Here is a 9406-nt window from a genome sequence, read left to right as displayed (position 1 = left end):
AAGTGTCAGACGCATCATGAAATTGTAATAAGTGCTGATATGATTCAATGAAATATTTCTCGAATTGAACCAAAAATAAATATCAATCCAAATAAGTATAAATACCACTTACATAACATCACAATGAATGGTCAAATACTGAAGAAAAATTAAGTCAAGTAATGAGCCCGGATGCCTCTTATAATAAGACAACTGTTTCATAAATAAATGGTTGGGTCATGCTTTTAAACAACTTCATAGAGATAGGGGGGATTGCATATACATTTTTTTGTAGTTACACAGTCAGAAACACTTGTTCTTTATAACACTTTAGACCTGAATGTCTATTTTGAACACAAATAGAAATTACATAACACAAGTTTCAAGTACCACTATTTATATAATAATTAATGTTCCGTGCGTTCAATTGACATTTACTAGATTTTCTGGTTCAAATCCGTTTACAAATCGTCATGTGAATCTTATAATGATGTATTTCCCTTATGGTAATAGTGTTAAAAATTTAAATTAAGGCTTACAAGTGCAATATCATAGATATTTGACCGAGATCAAAATTAAGTATGGGATAAAAATCGAATTTAAGTATATGAAGAGTAATTCGTTGTTAATTAACAATCGATAATGCATTACATCCTGTCCTTACCTATATTTCATTGCAAAAAGTGATGCGTTGAATCCGATTATACTTTATGAAAATGGATTGATCTTTTTCGTCAACGTGAAAATGCAAATCACCCAGTGCATTTCAGTGTATATGTTATTAACATTTCAGAACATCGTAAATTGGGAGGGTAATTTAAGGCGACAGTAGTTTACATGATGAGAAGATGTAACAGACAAAGATTCAAACGGAGTGAGGAGCGCATACTTATATGCATACATGATCACCCGCCATTAAAATCCACAATCAATTGTAGTTTATATGACCTTTTTATCCTTTTTTATGCGGGCGTCACTAGTGATTTTTTGCGAAACGCGCGTCTGGGGTACAAAATTTTGATCCTAGCATCTGTTATGAGATTTTATAGGACAAACACTGTTAAATTACAGATAAGACGACTGTATTTGTGTCGACAGCGAACTTTGAACTCTTGGTTTAAAACCTTCCGTGTAAGAAGCAAAGCTTTTTAAATGAAATCGTTAGAAATGCCAAGCTGAAATCATATCTTTTGTTGCAAATTTTGTTGTCAAACGCCCTCATTGTCAATTTTTAGATGTAAGTCAAGACCAGGCATAGATAACCTTAGCCGTATTAGGCACATTTTTTTTTCATTTTAGGACCACAATGCTCTTCAACTTTATACTTGTTTAGCTTTCTAACTATTTTGATCTGAGCGACAATGGTGAGTCTTGTGAAGACGAAACGCGTGTCTAGCGAATGAACTTATTAGCCTTGTACCTTTGATAATTATTTACAACACTGGGTAGATGCCACTATTGGTGGATGTTTTGTCCTCGAGAGTATCACCAGCCCAGTAGTCAATGCTCTTCAACTTTATACTTGTTTGGCTTCCTAAATATTTTGATCTTGTGTAGACAAAACACGCGTCTGATGTATCACATTGTAAGCCTGGTACCTTTGATAACCATTTATTATTGTATTTGCTGTATCCTTTCAAGCTTGTTACACCCGCCATGGTATATTGCACGTTTTATATGCTGGCAAATATCAAGTTCAGTGGTATGTATGCGTCCAACATATAGATTAATCACTAAAGAATTATCAAGAGAGAGAACATCATCTTTATAGCGGTAAGTAAAAAAAAAGAAGTCTACTACTTATTTCGTTTCTTCCTTCCTTCGGAGGTACTGAAAACAGTGCGCCTCTGTTATTCCTTTGATTTTTTCTTATAGTTTGACGTGTTTGCCATAGTTTTAGTTTGTAACCCGATTTCTTTTCGATTTGATTTATGACTATTGAACAGCTGTAAACTACTGTTGCCTTTGTTTATACATTTCAATATAGGGACATGTCGGCAAGAAGAAGAGCACAGTTGGTTCGCATGGGAAAATCGATTGTTTATTGAAAGACACGTACTCCAAACGTAACTAATAGGTTGGCAGTCAAGAAATCAAGCATCTTGATAATGTCTGTTTCAGAGAATTGTTTGTTTAAATAAGAGTTTTTTTTACAGAGTATGATTTATCCCTCCCTAAGATATGTGTATCTTCGTTGGCAAATCTTTTTTATGACATAAAGCAGGACTAACTCTCTCAATATGTTTTAGCTTGGAATTGGAAATACTTGTTTGAAGTGTAGAAAAATTAAATGATTTGATAATATTGCAAGATGAAAGAATCTTGGAATATTTGTACGTATTTGCAATGATAATTATTCTCTTCGTCTGTCACGATGGAAACAGCCATATCATACTGTGTTTTCTCAAGACAGCAATATACGCTTATATTGAACATCAAATATATCAGATACATATATATATATAATGTACAAAATAAAAAAGTATAAAATAGTTTTCTCTTGAATCTTTAAAATCAGACATCTTTTTAAAAACGAGATCAACTAATATATATATAGAGATCCCAGGTTGTCGTGTGGTCTAGCGGGACGGCTGCAGTGCAGGCGATTTGGTGTCACGATATCACAGTAGCATGGGTTCGAATCTCGGCGAGGGAAGAACCAAAAATTTGCGAAAGCAAATTAACAGATCTAACATTGTTGGGGTGATGTTTAGACGAGTTGTATATATATATAATTGCGGTTTTTATCCAACGCTATCATAGGTTGAACGTAGTTTTCAATTTAGACTCTTTTATATGGAGAGAGAGAAAGAGAGAGAGATAGGGTTGTATATAGAATTGTTAGAATTAAGACAGCCCTATAATAATCTACTATAGTTGCAGGATTTTAGTTGTTATATTAGAACACCAGAACGATATCCAAATGAGGAAATAATTTCAGTAAATTGAATTATTGAATTGTCTTAAAAACATGCGTGAAAATACAAAGTCTTTCGACCAATCGAAATACTAGATACTTATAAGGTTTAATAAATACTCGAAATGAAAGTATCCGCTTTAGTTGCTTACTTTACAATCTTCATTCATGTTGATATTAATCTCATTAGATAATAAGCATTGATACTTTTCATCTTTTAGTAAGTACTTTTATAATTTATACTTATATTTAACAGAAATTATATGTTAGACAATAACAGTAAATGCGGTATAGGGGTCTTTGTGATTATGGTCAAAAGATAAATTCCAGGTTCATTACATGATCTTACAAGCTTTATCCGGTGGACAATATGTTTTAGACTGGATATTTCAAAAGAAACTTTTAAGACTCAAGTCTGAATTTTAACTCCTCTCTTTTAAAGGCTTGTGTTGTTTTGTATTACTTCTTGTTAGTTGTTTTTTATCTTCAGTTTTTTTTTCACATATATCTCGTTTATAACGTAAATATACAAGTAATTTAAAAGAGGGGTGGAAGATACCAGAGGGAGAGTCAACCTCATAGATCGAAATTAAACTGACAACACCATGGCTAAAAGTGAAAAAGACAAACAGACAAAGATAATAGTACAAGGAAGTAAATATCCGCGATTGTTTTCTCCATTCAGCATTTTCCTTCTTCAATCAAAATATTTTCATATGAAATCGAATAAAATCGTAATAATGAAGACTGGTTTTTTCTTAAATATAATTGGGATGAAGAGTAACAATATTTTTCAGTACGAATTAACAGTACTTATTTTCCGCAGGAGTAGCTGTAGACGTTGTAATAGACACAGAATGGAATCAGCAAAGGCATTCAAAACAGGTATTGTTTTGTTGTTATTATACTTTATTTAAGGTTAATATTAAACATTTTCATGCGCATGAAAATCAGGTAGTGTCTTATTTAACACAGACAAGTATGGTGAAGGTAGAGGGTATAAGAGCTATAGCATAAAAAAAGATATAAGATTTCTGCAAACCTATTTCTGATTTATAAACTGAAAGTCTAATCAATGTACAATAAGAACATGCAAACTTTTTATATTGTCTTAGGTTGAAAACCGGGTTCTGAATATTTTATTGCATAAATATTAATTTAAAATTCAATACGGAGACAATGGGCCTAGTCATAATTTCATAATCTCAAAAGACAGTCAATGCCATAATTGATACATCTTTGTATCATGTTGGAATTTCACATCGTTTGTGTGTAGGGAGATTTACAGGAAAACTAAATGTATAATAGTCGAAAACTTATGACACAAAGAATTGAGAAAAATCCTTTTCGATGATGCACAACATACCAATAGTTAGAATCTATTGAGAAAATGTTGAGAATAGCCTTGCATTTGCAAAAACAAACTTTCTCACAATTGAAGTCAGTTTTTTAATGTAATCAATGAAAATATACCTACCTGAAAATCAACCAAAATAAATTATATTGTACTGACTATATGGACTGTACTGAGCCGATCTATTTGCTGACTGCCATTACATGATGTGTGTATGAGTATGATTTAGAGTAAGAAATAATTAATAGCCAGCAGAAGATTATTTCCAATTCTTTTTTTTTCAGTTGATACTAAAGTGGTGGTCGAAGAAGCACTAAAAGTATTGAAAGATAACAACTTAATAGAAGATTTCCCAAAGTATGAGGCCAAGATAATAGATGTATTAGAGGAGGGAGCAAAAACAGAAGAAAGACTTACGAAAGAAATGTTTGATATGGTTGGTAAAAAATCAGCCGAGGATGTCGAAAAAGAAATGTCAACCATTATTGGTCAGGATCGGGTAGACGTGATCAAGAAAGCGTTCAGCATTGAAACATACCGAATGAAACTGGTCAAAAAGTCAAATGGCCAGACAGTTGTACAGGTATATCGAAGTGGAGCAGAATTCATACCAGAAATAAATCTTGCAACAATTCAAGATGTTGAAATTGCAGATGTATTACAGTGGGCGAGCATAGCAGTTGAAATATTTATGTTGGTCTTAAGCTGTGTGGATATTGTTGTGGATTTAAGCGAAGCTGCGATTAGAGCAATCACTAAAGAAGTAGAAGATATTGTCCGACAACCGGCATTTCAACAGGCGCTCAATAAATTTAAAGATGAATGGAACCGAGGTGGTACTTGGAGAAGAGCTGAGGCTATTTTCGTTTTTCTCAAAGATACATTCAAACTTACTTCTTTCTGGCGGATCATCAAACTTCTTTTGAACAAGAATATTTCTACATGGGAAAAGATAAAAGATGTTGCCGAGGTTGCACTTATGATTGTTTATGCACTTGCAACTGAAGGGATAGCATTAGTATCAAAAATAGCCGTTGTTGTTGACCATGCATTAAAATTGGCAGAGAAACTAGCAAATATCGCCGAATTTGCCGAATTCAAGAAGACTCTCGAATGACATTGATCAGACAAGTTTTTTTTTAACTCTGTGTATAACTTTTAAAAGTTGTTATTTGAATTGTTTGGTTAAATGCTTTACTGCACATTGTAATTGTATAAAGTTTACAAAGCTAAGTTTCATATGCTTCATTTGTTAAATTGTTTAAATTACAGTTGATTGTTTCATTTGGTTGATCGAAATCTTTATCGGAAATGAATGACGTTCTTAAGAACGAAATTTTAAATTCATCTACATTCAAGTCTAAGCTCCACAGAAAGTCACATATTAAACAAATATAGCATAACCACATCTAAGCTTCAGGCGTCCTCTGCCCATTTGAAGGTCCCTACTACATATTGGATACCTTAACTACACAAACACCAGTGAAATATCGTTTCATCTCGGCCTCTAGTAAGTGTTCTGCAATTAATCTTTCACTGCTTTTAACAAGTTCATTAACTAGTATCAAAGAACTTAAAAGCAATTATCTGTAATGACCAAAATTAGCTGGAAATGCATGGTTGCATATTTTTTGAATTTCAACTGTATTTGAAGGACCTCCTAATATATGTTGAAAAACATAACATTGAAATGCTTTGGTTACATAAACTATTGTAAAAAAATATATAAAAATAGTGGAATTAACTATTTTTGGAGTGTAAACAATTCTTTGGATGTTTAGACAAATTAATTTTAAAAACTTTTACTAAATTCTTCCATAGATATAAAGATTTGTTTTTGAAGCTTGGTTGTACCTGAAGAAAACTTATTTCCAACGGGATAGCATATCCACATTTTTACGGAACTGTTGTTTACCGTGCCTGGAAATTTAGAAACGATCCTGGTATTGTTATCGATCCTTTAAATAAACTTAGTCTAAAAGGTTACCAATTCCACGGGTGTCATTCAGTTTAACGAGAGAAATGATCGTGAAGGAATATCTAACGGTGGTCAAGTATTGAGAGACGATCGTGAAAGTTCTGGTAACGGATCGTGAAAGACATTTAATCGAGAAGACATATGAAAGGTCAATAAATATTTTAATTTGATTAATTACACAGACAAATTTACGACAAAATAAAACTGTCTGTCAAAATGGTTCAACATTATGATCAGTATGTGAGAATATCCAGTTTTAAAAGTACATAGTTATTACTAAACAACAAAAGGCAGATTGCTTCTCGACATTTCAATGATATAAAAAATGTAAACAAACATAATTTTTTCACAAATTCGACTAGAAAAACTACTTTTATCCGAATAAGGGCATTCTATTTGAATTAATCAAATAGTTCTGATAGTTATTTTGTATAAACATAATCTGAAACTTGGTAAATGAAAAACTATTTACACAAAAATAGATTTTTCGGATCGTGAGAGATCACGCACCGTATTTTTGAAGATCGTGAAAAGGATCGTGAAAGAATTGATGCTACGAAAACGTTCAAATTATTCTTCAATTATATCATAATTAATATTTGTTATTGGTATTGTAGAAAAGCTAGATAGGTCAACATCCTCAATAGGTTTAAGCATTTCAAAGTATTAATATTTTCAGAAAATGAAATGTAAAATAGTTGGATGATTGTCGAATGAAGCTTTTTATTGTCATGTGAAGTACTCACGAGTTATAGGATACCCACATTTTGTATATTGGGTCCTATAAACTACATGTCCGTCAGACAGGATTCACCTGACCACGAATTTGCCTCATTTCATGGATGAAGATTCCTCGGAAGATTCATTGTTGTGGTCAAGTCCGTATCGCGGATTCGTTAAGCTTTAGGAGAACTGTCTGTTGTTATGATTGTAAGGTGTAGATTTTCGACTTCTGCAAGGTTTTAAATAACATCGAACTCATTAGCATGCATCATTCGGCAATGTTTGTTTTATGTTGTTTAGCCTTTTGGATATATACCTGTATGCTATAGCGCCAAGGTATTTCGTGTATGATGTACATGTCTGTCTGCATGTTTCATATATGACCATGATGACATCAACTGTATTTGATATATTGAATGATAGTAAGATGTCTATGTCTGGCTGTCGGTCAGGGTTCATATACTTTTGACCTTATGTTCCGAATTAATTGGCCAAGCATAACTTTTACATTTGTCAGTTTCTAAGGCACTGTAAGGATCGGAACACATTTGTTTGGTGTACGGGATTATGTAGAGATCTGTATGGCATGGTTCATCTTACCTTGAACTCTTTTTATGAACCATTGACAATCTTAAGCGCATTTGACACTTCTAGGAAAACCCTTAATATTATAGACGTTCAACAAATATACTATCATAGGTAAAGAAGACGAGACATTACATCTTTTGCGATCTGGTATTCTATAGTCTGTAGTATATAATTAAATCAATCCACATCTGCGTTGTGTATAAAGAACTTAAGAAAAAAAAGTACTGTTGCACAAAATGTTGGTTATCGTTCAATCTCAAATTACTCATGAATGATGCTGTTTTGCTGTAATTTTTTGTTTGATGGATATCATTTTGGTTTAAACGTTGCATATCCATATTATTGGCTAAACAGTGTCGGTCTTTCTGAATTGCACTTGACCGATTCTCAGAGCTGAATCTTTCACACTTATTTAGACACGTTTTTAGCTGTTGTTTTTTTTAAACTTTCGAGGTAAAGTGTTGAATAAAAAAAAATAATAGCTTTAATGTTCATCCTTATCAAAATAGTTACAGGCTTTAACTAATTGCAGGTTTATTAAATGGTAAAAGAAATTTCTGATTACTAGTATTAAATCTGGTCACGCATTATCTTTCACGATAAAAATAATGCGTTGCCTGATCTTTCACGATCAAGTTTGATGGAAATTCAACAAATTCAAGGTTTTCATATACAAGTTAATGCTTATAAGGGAAGAACATACTTTAATTTTACTCTACTATCAGATACACCAAAGATTAAATTTCAAATATATCATGATAAACTGAAATATGACCATTATAGGTACAAAAAGCGTGTTATTTGTAATTAATTTCATAGACATGCATTGCGCCTTTTGTGTTTTTTTCATAAAGTACTGCATATTTTCTTTATCTTATTTCACAGTTATGTTGAGGAAGTTAAACCATTTTGACAGACATATTTTTTTGTTCGGATTTGTTCCGCGTTTAGAAAATTAAGCGATTTTTTCAAAGATTCTGAACTAGAATTTTCATTAAATGTCTTTCATGATCCGATATCAGAGCTTTCACGATCGTCTCTCAATACTTGACCGCCGTTAGATATTCTTTCACAATAATTTCTCTCGTTAAACCGAATGACACCCGTGAATTCCAATCTAATTAAAAACCGATCTCTCATCGCTCGACATATCAGAAACGGTTACCATCAGAAACAGGAGCGATGAGAGATCGGTTTTTAATTAGATTGCGTGAATTCAACACTGTAATTAGATCTTTGAATATTGTTGTATTGGTATTAATATTGATTGTGTTATCAGTAAATTAAATGGAAACTAAATATTATTGTTATGTACATATACAAATTCATGGATCTTCAATCTGTCGATACATGTATCTTGGCATTGCACAAGGTCATTTTTTTTCTCAGACTGTTTATGACATCTTTACACTTGTTGGATGTGTACTGATTGACTATTTAGTCTTAAATACATGATTTTTGTTATAAGTTGTTAGTGGCTTTGAACTAGCTGGCAGTAACTGCGAGTACTCTCTGATCTGTACTCGGTGTCTTTTTGTTGTTGGGATATACATGCAAGTACTCGGTGTCTTTTTGTTGTTGGGATATACATGCAAGTACTCGGCCAAGTCCAATCTGTGTAGTATTTCTATTTGTATCCATCTGATGAGTTAAGCCTTTTTCAACTGATTTTTATAGTTCGTTCTTATGTTGTACTGTTACACCACTGTCTCAGGTTAGGGGGAGGGTTGGGATCCCGCTAACTTCATGTTTAACCCCGCCACATTATGTATGTACATGTCTGTCCCAAGTCAGGAGCATGTGATTCAGTGGTTGTCATGGGTTTATGTGTTACATTTTTGTTTTTCGTTCTTTTTAGCTCACCTGG

At 32.8% G+C, this 9406-nt stretch overlaps 1 protein-coding gene across 1 annotated transcript; it reads left to right on the top strand.

Annotated features, from left to right (window-relative positions):
- Nucleotides 1–3000: 3000 nt before the first annotated feature.
- Nucleotides 3001–5483, top strand: LOC139525357 (uncharacterized). Its single transcript, XM_071320591.1, has 3 exons — nt 3001–3116; nt 3723–3781; nt 4535–5483. The coding sequence occupies exons 2-3, from the start codon at nt 3754–3756 to the stop codon at nt 5365–5367; spliced, it is 861 nt and encodes a 286-aa protein (XP_071176692.1). The 5' UTR covers nt 3001–3116; nt 3723–3753; the 3' UTR covers nt 5368–5483.
- Nucleotides 5484–9406: the final 3923 nt, after the last annotated feature.

The sequence above is a fragment of the Mytilus edulis genome, chromosome 5 (assembly GCF_963676685.1).
Source record: "Mytilus edulis chromosome 5, xbMytEdul2.2, whole genome shotgun sequence".
Classification (NCBI taxonomy): Eukaryota; Metazoa; Mollusca; class Bivalvia; order Mytilida; family Mytilidae; genus Mytilus; species Mytilus edulis.
This window is presented reverse-complemented; position numbering and strand designations above follow the sequence as displayed.